The sequence below is a fragment of the Myripristis murdjan genome, chromosome 3, assembly GCF_902150065.1.
Source record: "Myripristis murdjan chromosome 3, fMyrMur1.1, whole genome shotgun sequence".
Lineage (NCBI taxonomy): Eukaryota > Metazoa > Chordata > Actinopteri > Holocentriformes > Holocentridae > Myripristis > Myripristis murdjan.
In genome coordinates this window covers 25,058,523-25,077,655 of record NC_043982.1, presented here as the reverse complement: position 1 = coordinate 25,077,655, position 19,133 = coordinate 25,058,523, and the positions used below count along the sequence as shown (strand labels likewise).

Genomic DNA, 19,133 nt, shown 5'->3' with positions numbered 1-19,133 from the left:
CAACAGTCAGATCCAGTGAAATGATGATGTTTCGTTAAAAAGCTGTAGAAGCTCTCTTTATTGAGTCTTTTGTATTAATAGTACACTTTTTTTGTTGTTGTTGTTGTTTTTTACAAAAAACTACACTATTTACATAAATTATCCATAACTGAAACCAGTCTTGATTTAGGCACAAAATTACAGGAAAGCTCAGTCCATGTAATGGTTACAAAAAATAACCCATGAATAGGAAAACGTCATGGATATGAAAGTTAAGTAACTCAACAAATCCAATACTGCCTTCAAAATGTCTCATTCCTTTTTTCTTTTTTTTTTAACTTTTTGACCAAATGTGAAAATCTGAAATCAAAATCCTGTAATGCATCTTCTTACAAAAACAGTCAGAAACAGAGTTTGAGCAATAATATTAGCATGAAAAAAAATAATCAAACGATCTTAGCTTGTAGTGGAAGCTTGTGGGATGCTCTTTGGGATAAAGTGGAAGGAAACAAAAGCACTTGTCCTAGATTCATGCATAACTCAAACCACCCTTGAACTGTAATCACAGAAATCGGACACTTACAATACACACTGTCTCCAAACATGAGCCTGTCTACATACTCGCAAAACCAGCCAGATTCTTTTCAGTTTGATAATGCACAAACAAGAGCTTGCAGTGGCCCAGTCACTTCTCTGTACATTGTTGAGATAAGAGATATTAATGTGGCAGTTTGTCCCACGCTTAGACGCAGGGACATACAGAGACTCTCCAGGTACTTTGAGCATAAAGCTATCTCTGAACCCTTGCTACCAGTCTTTCTCTATGCCTGTTAGCGTTACAAAATGATCAGTTCTTAACAGTTTTATGGGATGCTGTCAGCAGTCGAATATGACAAAGTTAACATAGGTAACACCATAGGCTAAAAAAAAAAAAAAAAAAAAAAAATACAAAGCATGACTCTGAGTTGGTTTACTGACAATCTAAAAAATAGGTGGTTGGATGGAATCTATGAGCGGGGATGACTCTGTACACTCTTCCCACTCAGCAGCCCTCAGTGCCAAACAACTAAGGCAGCACAAATGAAACTCCTTAAAATTCATAAATGAGGGATCCAGGTGATCAACTACCCCGCTGTTACTCAGAGTAGAAAAGAGTGTTTCGTTGTCTCAAACAAATGCCTGTAAGGGAGGAGGGGGTGATTCGAGGAAAGATGAGAAAGAACAACACCCATTTTTCTTGTACAAAATGTAATGCATCCCCTTTGTTGACTAAGAATCTGTGGGGACAGGTAACGAATAACATCTCCACTGTTCCCCTTGTTAACTATGAACAAAATGCAAACTGCTTGCAATGGGAGAAATCACACACTGAACACACAACAACCCGTGAGGGTTAAAACACTGTCTGCAGCATAAATTTGATAGGTACATTCATATTTGACAAAAAAAGGCTGAAAAATACTAAAGTGACATTCTCTTACCAAGGTAAGAAATAAAACCATTACAGAATGTGTTGTCATCGTCTAAGCCGAATTCACAGTTGAAACTCACCTCATAAAATAATACACGCCAAAACATTAGTTAAGTTTCCTTATCCATTATATAAACCTTTCCCCCATGAAAACATTTTTTAATGTCTGAGAAAAAGAGAATAACTAAGATAGCTTAATCTATCACTTGAACCTTCAAAACCCCTCAAAAATATAGACTTGCACCTTCTCAATGCAATGCATGCTCTTTTCTGACAGCCAATCCCGAGGATGGCAGGTACAGATCTTTACTGAAGCTGGTGGTTGTGATGTGTGGCAGATAAATACGGGCAATGCAACCTTGCACTTCCTGACTCACACCTCTCAACTTAAACAATACTCCAAGAAAACTGATGCTGAAATCAGTCACACAGAGACCAATCTTACTTATGCAGCCTAATACACTCCATTTGCAAGACCATGTATGAAATGCTTTGATTATTATGATTATTATTATTCTTGTGTTTTTTCATGTGATACCACTGACTGTATAACGAATGGGGCAAGGTTGAGCTAGCTCTGTCGGTGCCTCTTAGGATGACAGTGTAGTAGACACTCCCAGGAGCAATTTTTTAAGCCAATCTGTGTGCCAGTGAATGGTTGTGGTATCAGGGTGCCGGGTCTTGTTGGTTTTGCATGCGTCTCTCTGCAGCAGCTGCCATGGTTCTACGTCTCAGCATAGTTGAGTCCAATTCTGGGACACTGTCCTCCTCCAGGCTGGGCAAATCCTCCTCTTGCTCCTCTGGACTCTTGATCAGATATCTCCTATAGGAAAGTAATCAGACACATGGGGGGATATGACGATAATATAATGCAAGATATGTAAAAAGTATGAAAACAAAGAAAGAAACACAAGAAACGAACAAATGCAAGGAAACGAATTAATGAATAAATAAATTACAAAAGCAGTCCTGAAATAACATCTGAAAAAAATCTCTGTCTAAGTCATGTTACAATTACTTTTGTATGATCAATCTTTTTGGCAACTCTTGTGACCAAGTGCAAGTGGCCTTTACAACAGAGCAGTGCTAGAGGGCAAAACTGGAAACTCACTTTGGGTTTGTAGGCCTCACAGCATAATTTGTCATTGAGTGGCTACAGATAATTCCTACTCTGATAGTACAACATGAACAGATCTATGATTACCTGAAACTGCAGCAGCCAGTTTTCTGACAGGTCTGATTAGTCCTGTAGCCTATGCTAGTTTATTTATCACAGGCTATCACTCATGCCAGCCTTAATTACTTGTACCTCTTGCAAACCATCGATAAAAAATCAAAAGTGCCATATCTAGCCCTTGGACTGCTATTTGGATGGGCCAGCAATAGAGCTTAATTCTTGTGCAGAACTCCTTTTAACACTGTGCTTAATGTGGCATTAAATGTCAAACTCCACATTACAGTACAGAGTTGTCCTGATTGGATCCAAAGACAGAGACGGCACAGCTAACAGATAGGTGTCATTCTATTTTGATAAAACAAAATCTGTGCAGCTATGAAGCTCTTTCAAGTGGGGTCAAAGTCACATGCATTTGTTCAATAAAAAAAAAAAAATGCAGGCAAAAAAGGCTACAACATGTCTTATTACTCCAGCCTATAGAGCAGAATGCTATCAAAACAACCAACAGTGAACTGACCTGCGTGCCTGCTGGAGCATCTCCTCTTTCCTCTGCTTTAGCATCTTCTGCCTCTCCTCGGCTGACTTGGAGAAGCGACTGCCTCTGACCTCCATGTTGTCTGGCTCGCTGGGGCCCGGCTCTGCTGCTCCACTGGGCCCTGCCTGGTCCTCTAAGGCGGGGCTGACTTGTATAGGGGCATGCTCTGCAGCCTGGGGAGAGAGCGCAGCCATTACAGATGCAGCATGTCATAAATGTTTTAACTCACCCTGAAACCCCGCCGCCATCGCAAGTGTCATTCTATTTGTTTGAAAAGCTCAAGTGAACTTTGTGAGACTGAGTCTTAAAAGGGCTGATAAAGCAAGTCAACAACAATGATCACTCCAGAGGTGCATTAACCACAATGCATTTATGTTTGCAATTACTTCTGCGGTAAGATGCGCGAACGATTAAAGTGAACAAACCAATATCCATATAATTACATTAATCCTATGTCACAGTTCATCTCATTATCTCATCAACAGGACCACCATGACAATCTTTTCACTGATCTTCCAAAACAATCCACTGATAAATTTCAATTATTTCAGAACTCTGCCACAAGACTTTTAACTACAACTAGGAAGAGAGAGCAGATCACCCCAGTTTTAGCTAACCTGCACTGGCTCCCTGTGTCTTTTAGGATTGATATTAAAGTTTTTCTACTTGTTTATAAGGTTCTCAATAGGTTAGAACCAGTCTCTGTTACTAATTCTTTGTCATTTCATAATCCTTCACAGCCTGGTGCTGTTTTTTTGTTTTTTTTTTTAAGATACAAACTACCATGAAAATATGAAAATCACCAGCTCAGCCTTTTTAAATTATGTACTAAAATGATGAATTCCCTACCCAAGGCTATAAGAGATGCAGGCTCTGTGAACATTTTTACACAACAATTGCAAACTTTTTATTCAACATTGCTTTTGACTAACTGTTATGCATCTTTTGTCTTATTCTTTCCTTTTGTTCTTTTACATATTTTACTGTTTTTATGTCCTCCTTTGTCTTACTCTTTTATGTCATCCCTTGTTTCTACAAATCTTACTGTTTCTAAATCTTAATTTGTTTTATCTCCATCTTTTATATATCTTACTGACATTTGCTTTACTGCCTCTACTCTTCGTTTTTCAATTGATTGCTTGGTTTTCTCGTGCAGTATTTGCACTTGTTTTAAATTGCCTGTTTTATACTCTTTTTTTTTTTTTTTTCACCTTATTGTAAAGGATTTTGAGCTACAACCCCTGTATGAAAGGTGCTATATATAAAGTAGTAGCAGTAATGTAGAGTAAGTTGGAATGAAAGTTGATAAGTAAAATACTTTAAGAATAAAGGTATTTAGATCGGTCAGTGACAGAGGTCAGTCAGTTACACAGATCAGCGAGCTAGATAGGTCTGGTGGTATGAGTTGAATAGCGATTAAATTAATGAAAAGAATTTTATAAAACTAAAGGAGAGAAAAATGAAATTAGTGCATTTTTAGCATATGTTTTTAATCAGAGCTGAAAAGAACCAAAAAGTAGGAACTGAACTGAAGTGGTACAGCTGACTGACCTGTGCAGGAAAAGGCACCTGAATGCGTCCCTCCAGGATGTTGTCAGTAGTGACCTCCACAGAGCGGGTCAGCTGCAGGTCCTGCAGTACCAGGTAGGACGGCACCTGCGGGAACATCTCCTGGATTTGATGGGCCTGAGGAGGAGGTGCACCAGCAGCAAAGGAGGGGAAGACAGAGAAGCACAGTAAAGGTGTTAAGAGTTTGAGGAGCACAGAAGTGTGCACCAGCAATATTTTGAGGCAATGAAGATCAGCCGCTTTGCACAGAGTATGGATATAAACTGAAGATTGGAAAACAGTACGGATAACAACACACTGGCTTAATGTAATACTGTCAGGAAAAGTTGGCTAGTCTACCTTGCCTCAAAACGTATCACGGCTCTTAAAACACGATAAGGGATATCATCAGACTTTCATCAGAAACTCACCATGGCCATGAGCTGAGAGTTGTTGGCCTGAGCAATGCCCAGGATATTGGTAGTGTGCATCACCTCCACTGAGAAACTGGGTAGCCAGCTGGCAATACGGGACCCTGCAAGAGAATTCATTTACTGTAAAATGATTCATTACCACACAAGACCCATTTGTGTAAGGTCATTCTAGAGGCTTTTTGCTTAACAAAAAAACAAAACTATTAGGCAGCTCTACATTAATAGTCAAAATGTCAACCTGAAAAATACGCTCTGAAACATTTTCCCCCAAAACATCATTGAATTGTTCAGCCACATTTTTAATTTCAAGTATGCACTGATTGTGAAATTCTGGGTCGATACTGATGTTTAAAATAACAATGTGGCCGATACCAATTTTTTAAAAAAATGGATCTGTTTTAAAGTCTTTTAAGCCTTTATTACATTATACTACCACTTATTTTTAAATGAGCAAATTCATTCATACACATTTATGAAACAATCTTTAATATAACCTTCTTTCACATGATTTTTTGTGAAAAAACAGTTGCACAAGCCTTTTCAGTCCATTATATAACTACCTATTCTCACAAATTTCTTCTTCAAACAAATGTAGCCTATGTTATTCTAGTTTCTTGCCCAAAATAAAATTTTGCAATACTACATTTGAACACATCATGATAACATAATTTATGTTCACGCGATACAAATTTTCATTGAATAGAGCTTGAACGCACCATAATGTAACTTGATGTAACATCTAATGATAACGAGTAGCCGACAGCAGCTCAAACGTGACCCTGTTCCAACTCGGACCTGGATATTGATCCTCATCCCTCATCAGTCCTAACTTCTAGGCCAGCGTGGATCCCCAGATGCAATTCCATGGTGCTGGCAATCGGTTCATGTGTCACTTTCATCTGTGACAGTGTCTCCATTTACTCTAAATAACGCAACATGTTTTTCTCATTTAACAGGGGGAATGGTCAATAGTGCAGGAACATTTCAAATTCATTGTATTTTTCACTGGCCTTACACATCAATCAGCTATGACAGGCAGTGATTACTAACAGTAACTGCTAGAGAGAGACGCTCAATTGTAGTCAGCGCCTGGTAGTGGAATACACTGGTTTTAGTCACTACAATTATGAAGTTGATCCAATTTGTCATTTTGTGAGTGACAGCCATAATAATACTGATAATAAAATCCACTTTTGTCCAATAGGCGTCCTGTGGAAGATTTCTGTCCATCTCAAGCACATTTTTTTCATTGACAGGACATCATTAGTCTTGAGACCTGGACAAAAATGGACCAATAAATATCAGCCTCTGCCACTGGCAAATGTCATCTTTCTGGTCGATAGCAGTCAACAATGACAATATCAGCTGATACAGACGTTTGACCGATAAATCAGTGCAGCCCTAAATTTTGCAGGCAAGTATGGAACATGGCTTGATAAGCTGAACATGAAAACTACACACCAATAACCCATAACAACTGTGCATTTCTTAACTGATCATGTTTAACTGAGCTTCAATTGTAACAGCAATGCAAAGAAGTTAAAGGTTAAACCAGAAGTGGTGGGAGTGTGCTAAAAGGTCTGACAAGCACTTTTTCTCTGGGGAAAAAAAAAAAAAAAAAAAAACATTTTGATACTGGTTTTAGAAGTCTATACTGACACCTAATGCAAGGGCAGTTTTAGCATTTGACCTTTATGGGGACTTGGACTCCAATGAGCATGTGTCACGCACATGCACACGACAGGCCGATTTTTTAAGAACTGACTACTGTTACATTCCTAAAACAAAAAACATCACAATGGCGGTTGCTCCAAATGACTCTCAAGTTGTAAAACATGTAAACCTCAAACGCAATTCTCTCTACGTGCTTAGTCATCATATCCACATTATTAGTAATGTTATTAGAGGAGTATGACTGTGTAACACTTGTGGATGGCATTTCTTGTCTGAGTTTCTCAGCTGGTGAACAAGCCATTAAAATAATCTGCAGTATCACAGGGCTTTGATGAATGAATGACTTAATTAAAAAATAATACAGCTGAGCTGGGCTTTACACCCATTATGTACTTCAAAGTACATAACATAAAACCACACGATGCACTTGGAAGGTTTTTTTTTTCCACATACTTAAACTCAAGGTCATTGTATGTTATGCCACTGATTCCATGGGAAATGATAATCCCTTAGAGCAGACCTCTACGACGTTTGTAAATATACGATCAAAGCTTGCTGCTGTCATACATCAAACACAATCGAAGCAATCTCATGATTTAATAACAACCTAAGACAGATGACACGCATCAGCAACAATTCAAAGATTACTCTTCAGTGAATGGTGACAAACAATCAGTTTAGATCTCCTCTCAAATAAATTTAATTTAAAGCATCACACACTTTCACATATGATGTCCAAATGTACATGCTGTTCACACAGAGTAGCTGATAACATCTTCCTGCAAATACAGGTTTAAAATGTGATAGCCTACACAGCACTTCAGTGTTTCCTGGCAAATAATGTGACATCTCATTTTTCCTGGAATGTGTCTGTGCGTGTGCATGTCCGCACCCTAACTCAATGTATATCCTTGTCTGTCTGGTACATACTGTACCCTTGTACATGTAGAGCACTATTGGGTAAAGGGGTGAGTTTCAGAGATTAAGTATGTATTAATTGTTTAAGTATGTACATTGTCTCAGTTTAGTAATTTGTCTTATTCCTGAGACTGCAGGTATTAATGCAGGTTTATTTTGGTTCACACAGAGAACATACATTTCATATTCAGTGAAACTGAAGCTTAAAAGCTTAAAAACTTACTTCATATTCAACATTTGACAACTTGAAAAAAACTATGTGACTAACTGTTACACAGTTCTAAAACTGTGCAACTTTGCATCAATTTCCATTTCATTTCCAGGCGTGGAAATCAAAGGTTTTAAACACTGTTTTTGTGCCCAGGTTTGTGTGTGACAGACTCACCATCGAAGTGGAAGAAATGGTTGTGTTGGTTGATATGTGGTCTGACATCTGCCACAGCTCCTCCAGGGCCCATGTTGTCTTCCAAACCACCCCCCTGCTGCTCACCTCCAGCCTGGCCCCCCTCCCCATTAATGTTTAGGGACATCCGACAAGTGGGACACGAGGTGTCCTGCTCTAGCCAGGAACGCAAACAGGAGCTGGAGAAAAACATAATAACACACGTACAAACAAGTCAAACATTTCTTCTTAAATTCTTCCCTGGACTTCAATATAGTAATTAAGACCTTGCATATTTTTGCATCATGAAAATTACAATGGTGGAAACTCTTCTAACAAATGTCTGTTTGCAAGGCAAGAGCTTCCAGTCTTTTATTTTGATTATGATCTGAGCTGCTATGAAATATTTGGAAGGGAAGCAGACAAATGTGATTTGTAATGTTCATCGTTTTTCAAAACTCTCACATTTTTATTTGAAGAGTCAATAGCTGTTCCCTGGTCAGGTTTACCACAAACATTTACCACTGTATTCAGTATACTGAGCAATACCCAATTTCAGATACAGCACACACATCCAGCACATCAGTCGCCTGCAATTCCTGCTGCCTCTCCATTACCCATCTTGACCCTTGCTAGGGAAAATAAACTTGTACTGGGAGAGACAGAACAATATAAGCCACATGCTAGTGGCGCCAATAAAATTTCCATCCCTGCATGGAATGAATTATGCATGGCAGTAATTCTTGCTGATTGGAAAAACACTCTTTACTTGTGGAAGAGATGGCCACAGGGTAGTTTGCGTGCTGTCATCATGGCATCCCAGCAGATGGCACAGTCATCATCATTGGCTGCCAGCTCCTCAGCAGTAGCAATGGCAAACCTGCACACAAAACACAGTACACAAAAGTCACAGAACCTTATGTTAAAAAAAAAAAAAAAAAAAAAAGCATACTGTAAAATATGCCTTTACACATTATGAATGGAGATCAGCACATCAAAATTATATGGCAGGAAAATAGGGTAGGAAACACAGAGCTTCCATTAGACCTAACTGAATAAAATGCACAAGGAAACCTGGAACCCTGAAAGAAAACAAAAATGTCAAAACGTTTTATCACCTGGCCTCCATGTTGTTGATGACACGAAGGTAGTTCTTGTGGCGGCGGATACGACGTTGTACCTCATGGAAGAGATAACGCAGTTGCATGAAGATAACCAAGCTTGCCATGGAAAGCCAGATGTTACCAAAAAGCTAATGAGAGAAATATGGACAGAGAAAGAAAAATGAAAGAAATAAAAGAGAGAGAGAGAGAGATGAAAGGTTAGACTGCAAGTGAAATATACTGTAGGTCAAAGGGAGTTCACATTCTTCCACATCCATTACATTTTTCTAATGACACAAAAAACACATTCAACCATAGCAATATCAGCAGTGCTATTTCCTTAAAAAGCCAGCTTGTCCAGACTTGTGAAAAACAGACTGTGCAATCAGTGAGTCACAAAGACTCCATGGTCAAAGAAATTACTTTGATAAATCAATTCATTTAAATTTCAAATTAAGCAAACATAATCCCAAAACTGGAGTACTGAGACTTTCATCTCATACAAATGGACATTCATTGTTACTACTATTACTGTTACTATATTCTTCATACAGGCCTGCCCAAAGGGGCTGCTCTGTCACACTATGTCTCACCAGCATGTGAATGTGATGCATTAGGTCCAGGAAGAGCATAGCCAACTCCATGATGAAGTCAGTGTAGTAGACATATGTTCCTTTACTCTCCCATGTCCCCGGGTGGTTCAGATCCCACAGGTGGATGGAGTATCTGAAGGGAGACACGCGGCTCGTACCAGTAAGTAATAAGAAACAGGAACCTTACAATAAATAGTAGGTAATAAAAGCAAAAAGGCAAAGGGACATAATTTCTGGTGAAACTGATTTAACATGTTATAACTGTTTATAACTGTAATTGTTTCAACATAATATATGCGAAAGTTCTAGAGGCAATATTGTCTTCAGCAAGATTAGAGAGAAACAAATGGGCAAATGGTACTGAATCCATCAGAATATCATAAACATCGATAGAGGATAAAAGTAAAGTGAAAAAATATGATTGGTCAGTGTTTCCCACCAAATGGCAAAGTATCAGTGTGTTGTGGATGGTTGGTGAGTTGGAAGTAGGGTGTCAGAGGAGTGTAGGCTGGTTATTTGTGTTAGGCTGGTTAAACAAAACCTGAACCACAGCAATGTAACTAGAAAATTGATAAAATGCAGAGATCACTTCGAAACCCATACTTATACTCATATTTGGTGGCTTTATTACAGTGAAAACCCACCGCTAAAAAACTATTCTAGATCTAAAATGTAACATTTTTTCTAATGTCAACGAAGTTATGACCACTGAAAACAAATTCAACGATAACATCTGATGTTGTTAAAAATATTCACAAAAAACCCAAGTGACACACATTTTACAACACATCCAGGAGGAAAAGGAGGTCAGGAATAAAGAAATCTGTGATTACAGAACAGCAAATCACAACCACAGACCTGACTGCCGCTTCAGTAATTTATGTTTCAAGACCAAATCACCACAAACTAGACTGCAATCTCGTAATAGTAGGGGTAGAAAACTGAACCTTTAATAACCGAACCATTCAATAAGTACTGTGTATTGAATAGTTTGTAAAAAAAAAATAAACTATTCAATACACAACACACCCTACAAAGTTCTCACCGGTGTTGGTCGGACCACTGTTATCTGTTAGTTACCCGACTGTGGGAGATGAAAAGTGCAATGTTACACACACATCCACTGTATGAGAGCCATAAAACCACTAACTCTGCCGATGAATTACTTGTTTTCAACAATCTAAGCAGCACTTTTGCCTTTGAAAGATTTGTTTGCTGATTTCATGTATTGTTATCAAATCTCTGAAAAAAAAAAATGCAAAAAAATGTTATTTTTGCAAATAAAATACAATGCACAGGACACTGGAAATGGTTATGTTTTTTCTCCCTAATGTACAAAACAAACCAAACCAAAACCGTGATCCAAAACCCACAGTACAAACCAGAACATGAATTTGTTGTACCATTACACACTTACTTTATGTTTTCTTACTTATTTGATAAAAGAGTGCTGCACGCATCATGCCATCTGAAAATATGACATTTATTTTTGTGGTATGAGGCGTAACAGGTCAGGTCATTACACAAAACACAATTTAACCACTGTCTTTCACCATATTTTAACAATTCAGGTAAAAAAAAGACCTACCTTGCCAAAACACGGCGAACCAAATGTTTGTCCTTATCCTGAATATGGCTTAACACTTGCAGATCAAGGGCACTTGTTTATGAAAATGCAAGACCAAACAAATATCCCAGGACTTGGGTAACCGGCACAATGTATCAGTTAACCCCTACTAAACTGTCAAAGTAGAGCCTAACCCTCAGTGGGACCACCCGCTGGGAGGAAAGAGGCTGAAAAACAGACAGAAATAGTCCAAGCCACTGTTACAGAACAAGGGTTATGGGTGTCCCCAAATACCATCCTCCTATGCACCAGGCTAAAAACACTTCTGAAAGCAGTTCACAAGTCGTACTTTTAGGCTAAACCCATTAATGAATGCCTGCCTTGATTAGAGTTTTTGCTGCTAGGCTAATCCTGATCACCCTGGTTCGGGACAAAGAAGCCTTTTAAACTAGTGCTCATGGCAACAGAGGAAAAACAAATGGGTGGTGCTAATATTAGCCCCTGAACCAGTCTAAATCTACAGAGGCTATGTCATTAGTACTGCTGTGTTGTGTCGGAGTATGTGTGTGTGTGTGTGTGTGTGTATAATGGGAGCAGAGTTAAAGAGACTTACCGCATGATGACATGGCCTGTACGCACGGTCACCAGCAGACACTGAAGAAGAGTATACATCAGTACATCAGTTAATACAAAAACAACACAATATAATTCTTGCTGCCAACTTTCCAAACGACATTACAGGTATTAAAGACTGTGATTGCTAAATACAAACACTATCTGACTGAAATGCCACATAAATGCTTTGCTTTGCACTTAAAATAGCACTGAAATGGTCTGTGTGCTTATCATGTTCATCCTCTGTTGAAAATAATGTTCTTGCTTTTGGAGGCATGTTGCAGTCAAGTAAATAAAGGCCATTTTCAAAACTGCCTTGTTCAGTCTGATTGAATTCAACTCTAGTGCATTTAGCCCCTTTGGTGCTGTTCATCTGGGCGGGTATGGCACCAGCAATCGCATTCAGGTGCAGACCAAGACAACTGGACCGAGACCCTGTTGAACCCTTTCAACCTAGCAATACATTTGTCTGACCCTGACCAGTGAGCAGGCTGACAGCTCCCACAAGGTTTTGTTTATTCAATTGGGTTTCATTGAATTTATTGCAGTGTGAAACCAAACCAAACCAAATGAACAATGCAACAAAGTTATCAACTGTTCCACTGAGCTGAACCACAGCAAACAGACTACAGCTTCGAAAATGCCCTAAATGAAGTGCACCTCACTTATGTAAAAACAAAACTTTAAGTATTTATCAAAAACATGGTCCTAACTAAAAGCCTGTGTGATTTAAACAGTACACAATCATATATACAAAGTGCAAACTGTACTGCTTGTATGTGGTGCCTGATTTTATATATTGCACTATTTGCAAAAACTAAATTTTAAAGTTGTTTTTTTTTTTTTAATTTGTTCACACAACCTCTTTGTGATGCAATGTACATCAAGAAACTCTTTTTTCTACAGACCTGTATCAGAAGGCTGGTGCACAGGAGAGGACTTGGTAGCCTCTAAAATATGCAAACTGACTCCTGCACATTGCCTATACTTGCCATTTAATACATTTTACTAAATACTATATTTCAGTTTAAGACCTTTGTCAGGCATAATTCTTATAATAACGTGTTTGAAATTGCAGGTGTAGGTAGTGGGAAGGAATATCTTATATGTAGTATTATTAAAAAAGAAAAAAAAAAAAAAACAGCTTTTTGCAGTACAGATGTCCATTTTCACCCACTTGCGGCACCTGACTCTCACCTCTGCTGCCATAAAGGAGAGGGTGTGTAAGCCGTGAGCAGCTCCCAGCAAACCACAGACCACAGCCAGACCGCAGCACTCCAGCAGCAGGGAGACCAACAGAGACAGCACTCGCACATGGCTGTTCATGGGAGTGGAGGGGGAGAATGACAGCTATATGGGGGAGAAAACATGACATGGATTACAAATGATGTGCAGAGTAGGAGCAACAAGGACCAATTTATAGTTTTGCCTGCAGGTGAATGATGTGGAACAAATTTTTTAACAGTTGTCTCTTGATGTCAAGAGAACTGTGCTACTTTTTTTTTTTTAATTACCATGAAATCTAGTATATAAGGTTTATCACATCTCAAATAAATATCAATAAATCTGTATGAGGATGCCAATGGAAAGGTGAAAGTAAATAAACACAATATTTTAAAAAGCGGAGTACTGCTATATCTAAAGATTAATTCATCGACAAAAAGAGGGAGGGTTTTGAGCACACATGTGCACACACCCCCAACCACACACCCTCACAATCCTACACTGCTGGTCACTGGGCAGTCACTGGCATGGTTGGCAGTTTCATACCTTATTCAAGGGATGTTTTTACAGCAGATTTTAAGAAATAGAAAAGTGCTTTAATTTCCCATCCCTCTCAGATTATACTCAACCAGTCCATGTTTTCAAAAACCCTCCACCACAGAAGTATTGGGTTATTTCAGAAAGCCAGTTTACTGATGTTTGTTTACCCATAGTTAAAAGGAACCTGGGATTTTCAGTTCCAAGAGGCGAGATGAGATAAACTCTGGGTCAGTAAAAAAGCTAACCTGCTCAGTATCTGGTTTACTTGAACAAGCCTCCAGTTATTGGTCAGACAACCTGTTGACCCTACAACATTTTACATGGGAGACAGCTGTCAGACATGGCATCGCCTTTTCTTGATAATCCCATCCACATTGAGATCCAAATAATTTTTTGCACTAAGTTAGTTGAAAATTGTTCTAAAGTCTATCTTTCTTGCTTAGCCAGAAAGTGACATCTGACTGGTGTTTCCAAGGAGTTAGAATATGATTTTATGTTTGTTCCTCTTCCATTGCTTATTACTACATATTAATCCTCACTCTTCTTAGTTTTCTCTGCAGCTGTTTTTCTCTCTTTATGGATAAAAATGAGGAGAGCTGAGACAGCCCTCTTTTTATGCCTTTCAAATTACAACTGAAAAAATTATATAATATATCAACATTATAAACAGATCTTGCTTTTGATGACAAAAACTTCTGTGCTGACTGGTTGACCAGTTTTCTCCCACACAAAACCATGCTCTTTAAAGTGAAATGAAGTGTCTTTCATGTTATTTTTTTATTTTTTTTTAGTATGTGCTCTAATCCCACATATGATTGCATTAAACATCCGATTCAAGAGGCGTGGAATAGTAAGCTCTGGTTGACGATCACCCTGGGGAATACTTTTATCTGCACTCCATTCTTGCTGGCTTTTTAAGTTCATCGTGAACATGCCTCCGTCATCTTCAACCAACTCAGAGGTGACATTTTAAGGCCCTTGGAACTGTGCATTACAAAATCAACAGATAAAAGTGACACCTAGGGGAAAAAAAAACACTCTCTCAACTCTATAAAAGTTAACTCTTTGAAAATACTACGACACTGGTTCAGAGCACTGACAATACAGCATACCAGCCCTGTACCCTCTGGCAGTTCAACATACATTTGGAGTTATTAGTCCAAAATGACCAGAGGAGCAGGTCCCTAATCTCTGCACATTATCATGATGCACAGTTCTTAAGGATAAATGTGCACCTATAGCCAGGCTCCATATGTTGAGGCACAGACAAAAAGAAACACACACCCACACATGCAAAGACATGTGGTATAAGTGAATGATACACACTAACTTAAATGACCTGCTGGTGCACTTGCCTAGCAGGCTTTATATTACCAACATAAAAGCCAATATCCCTTTCAAATACAGTATCATTACTTGTAAGGAGATGATTAAATCTGATATTTGTTTTTCCCAGCATCCCAACATAATCTGATACAGGGTAATGTTAATGATGTGGCTGAAACTGTATCTGTAGCCAAACATCCAAGCACCAGGTACTATTAATAGATCCAGACCTGAAAAAAGCACTGTATGGTCACTCTGAGTGTGCAGAGTTACGAGCAGCACCAGTTCTATTACAGCCACAAAAAAGTAGGTCTGGATCTATCGTGTTTACTCTATAGTCTCAACAGGAATGAGTTTCATATGGAGTCAGTCAGACCTACTTATTAAAATGGAATGGGGCAAGGTCTACAGCATCTGAAGTCGGAAAGCAAAGATACATGGGTAACATTTTGGGGCATTATAGATAGGCAATATGGCCAATTACTAAGACCAAGTTTGTTGTTATCCACATTAATTGCGCTGATGCTTGAACTGGGCAATATTGCTAAGAATGTTATGACAACTACAATATTCATATCAGGCAGTAACATTTTTATTGCAAAATATGTAAAAATCACTATTTGTGTTTAAGGGGTTAATAAAACACAAATTTTCATTTAAAAAAAAAAAAATTCTTGCCAGAGGAAAATTGTAAAGCTAAGAACTGTTTGTGGAAAAAAAATGTTAATGCATTGAACGCATGTGTTTTAATTTTATTTTGCTTTTGACTGTGAGTGACTAACCGTGTGTTTGCTGTTTGCATATACTAAACACAATCTTCATGGTGGCAAAAACTAGAAAAACCAGGAAGAATAATCAGAATAGCTATTATAATCCTTTAAGGATAAGAGGTACTTTGCTGTGGTCGTTATCAAAAATTGTGAAGCTGGTTTTGTTTCAAAACTGGATAAAATTTAAGCAATTCAGCACTTAAGTCTAGCACTAGCTGCTCGCCATCACTGATTAATATCATAATGTCTATCTCCACTGCCTCGATACACTGCCCACGTTTCATTGTCTTTGCATCAACTTCAGCTATGTCTGCAATGTGCTCCCTGATCTGCCACAAAAAGATGAAAATTGCCTAGGACCTATGACAACAGTGTGCTTTTGTCTGTGATGTTCAGAGACTTTTCCTCAAAAGGAAGACAGGCCTCTGAAAAGGCACTAAGCTCTGCGGCTCTGAAATTCACCAATAAAACCTCTGATACGGATTGCCTGGAGCATCCAATGAATTCAATGGTAACAGATACGCCACTGCACAGTATAGCACTGTTTTGAAATCATAGGTCAGTGGGAAAAATTAAACAGGCCAATAAATTATTCTGGATAAACTGCTTCCAAAAATTATAAGGGATAAGAAGGAGTTATATAAGTTATAAGGGATGGATCTTTAAGTCTTTACAATATGAAATGGACTTGAGTAGTAAATTATTGGCCAAAGAAAAAAAAACACATATATTTGGGTCCCGCTTTTATCCAAAGTGTCTTACAGTACCCTCAATGCATATATTTTGGCATGGATGGCGCACTGGGAAGGGAGCCCCTAACTTTAGCAGAGTGAGCACCATGGCCTGGCAACTCTGCTAAACACCAAATAACTATACAAAGCATCTGTAATACAAGCCTTTGGTCACAAAATGAATGAGTCAAAATGACTGGTGGAGTTTATATAACCTACATATTCAAAGCGGTCTTTGCAGAGCTGGACCATGAGGTGGAGAAAGACCAGGGCAGAGAACCACAGACACCACATGACCACCTCCTCCACTGTTTGCACGTTCAGTACACCAAAGATGAAGATGAACTTGTAGAAGATGAAGTTCCAGAATTTATCTTTCAGGTGCTGGAGGGACGGACACAGAGCAAATCAAGTGTCAGAAAGCTGCATCAAACAGAGATGGCTAGGTTTATGTTCACTTACAGAGGATCATAAACCTTTCATCTGATCACCTAGGCTAACATGAGCTGCAATACATTTTCAGGGGCTTGGGTCCCTTGATTGTCATTTGGGCATTATTTGAAACAAGTTAATCACCCCTGGAATATAAAACATCTACATTCATCTTTATTCAAAGACTGTTAACACTAAAACAACTCACCTGCTTCTCACTGACTCTGAGGGGTCCAAACACCACACACTGAATCATCTTAGCAATTAGCATCAGAGAGCAACAAAATGTGTTTACTAACACCTGGAGAGGGACAAAGAAGAAATGTCATTATCCTTAGTAAACAAACGACACTAGCTTATCAGACAACACAAAGTCCTATATTGAGTAAAACTCACCCATACAAAGAGACTGTCAGTGACAAGATACCACAGCACTGTGGTTGCCAATTCTGTGTCCCCAATATCATTACTTATATGTTCAAGATCCACCTCAGATGGAACCGGTGTTTCGTCTGTGTCCAAGGTCCCAAAGCCCTGATCAGTGACAGTGGTGTAGGCACTGAAGATGCTGCCAGCGAGCAGAGCTACACTCAGTGCTGTGTAGGTCTGCAAACTGGGCCAAGGAAACCTCTCCAAAAACAGCAGAGGCATGGCAATGTTGAAGCTCTAATTCTTACACCACCAGACTTACGAAGATGACATATAATAATCCCCGAACTGAATAAACTCTCCAAACAACCTGTGAAAGCAAAAGAGGTGTGTTAGGTAACACCAAAGTGCCTGCAGGTGAATTACAGTTTGTTAGACTAGCAGCTAAGTATAACGTAAATGTAAATTATGACGCTACATTAATGCAAAAATTACCTATAGAGGAGCATAGTTGCTAACAAACCAGTGTTGTATTGTTGCGCAGCGGCTTTTGATTATAATTGAGACAGGGGGACGATGTTTTGGCTAGCTTGCACACATTAGCTTGATGTTATTAACGTTAGCTAGCAGGGTAAGTTAATGTTGCCAGTTACAAATGAGCAGCCAGCTGGTACGACATCGATGCCAAATGTTCACTGATAAGACTATTTCAGGGCAAGTGTGTAAATTTCATTATCCACAGGACCCAGAAACACTGAACGACCCAGCTAGTCGGCTAACGTTACTACCATCTGTAAATACTGAGCACTCAACGCCCTAGCATAGCTAACGTATTTGCCTAGCTTACGTTAGCTAACACTTATAGTTCGCCAGTTAGCTAACGTTAGCTATGCAGCTAGCCCCTTCTAGCCCAAACAGACACCAAGATCGTATTAAACCTTCACTTACAGTCTTGTAAATACGTCAATCCGATAACCAGCGTTCCTTCGTGTCAATCCTTTACTTTTAGTGTACCACCAGTGAAATCCACGTTAACATCATCGTCATGTTTGTTTCAACCAGCAGCCAGTGGGTTATGTGAGAGGAGACTTATTTGCGCATCATAACAACGTCATCATAACAAATCTAAAGTCACAACCTGAGAAATGGCTCTCCTCTTGACAGCTAATTTCCATATTATATTGTACCCATTCTGAAGTGGGTGTGAATACCAAAAACGCGATTTTTTTGTACTTCAGTCAGTTATAAATGTCAAAGTCCCACTACGGCAAGTGCTTATAAGTGCTTATGCAATCGCTTCAGCACCCGGAACTAGATAAATTCCTAAGGAAAACTCCCTCTGAGCATATGAAGTAGGTTTCGTAGTTCAGGGGGAGCCTGTTGAATGTCTCTATACATTACGGACAAAATAAGCAGAGAGAAAAAAATATCAAAATTTATCATGAGGTTGGCTGCAGACAGACATAAACACCTTTTAATGATTTCTGTAAGCACAACATCAGTAATACAAAAATGTTATGTGAAGTTACAGCCCAGAGACTGCATTAACACAGAATCTAAAGTTGAAAATTCTGCCTTGGAGGTGATAATATGTAGGCTGATGATAAAAGACACTGTACAAATATGTGATGATACCTCTGGTTGACACTGAAGTAATCTAAGCTTTCTGTGGTAAGGTTTCAAAATGACAGTGACTGATAGACAGTTGAAATAGACGGGGGGAAATTACCCAACACCTAAATTTT

General features: G+C 38.9%; 1 protein-coding gene across 2 annotated transcripts; it reads right to left on the bottom strand.

Annotated features, from left to right (window-relative positions):
- Positions 1 to 29: 29 nt before the first annotated feature.
- On the bottom strand, positions 30 to 18,682 carry LOC115378565 (E3 ubiquitin-protein ligase AMFR). 2 transcript variants are annotated; one of them, XM_030078844.1, is made up of 14 exons: positions 18,337 to 18,682; positions 17,416 to 17,758; positions 17,228 to 17,320; positions 16,807 to 16,971; positions 13,194 to 13,346; positions 11,995 to 12,035; positions 9,815 to 9,947; positions 9,237 to 9,370; positions 8,888 to 8,998; positions 8,122 to 8,318; positions 5,142 to 5,245; positions 4,714 to 4,848; positions 3,145 to 3,335; positions 2,117 to 2,273 (listed from the first exon to the last, which is right to left on the bottom strand). In XM_030078844.1, exons 2-14 carry the CDS (start codon positions 17,668 to 17,670, stop codon positions 2,117 to 2,119), a joined length of 1,869 nt encoding a protein of 622 aa, XP_029934704.1. In that variant the 5' UTR covers positions 17,671 to 17,758; positions 18,337 to 18,682. The 2 variants fall into 2 exon arrangements, with proteins under 2 accessions (XP_029934711.1, XP_029934704.1); XM_030078851.1 differs by lacking the exon at positions 18,337 to 18,682 and having other exon boundaries at positions 30 to 2,273; positions 17,416 to 17,670.
- Between the last annotated feature and the right edge of the window lie 451 nt (positions 18,683 to 19,133).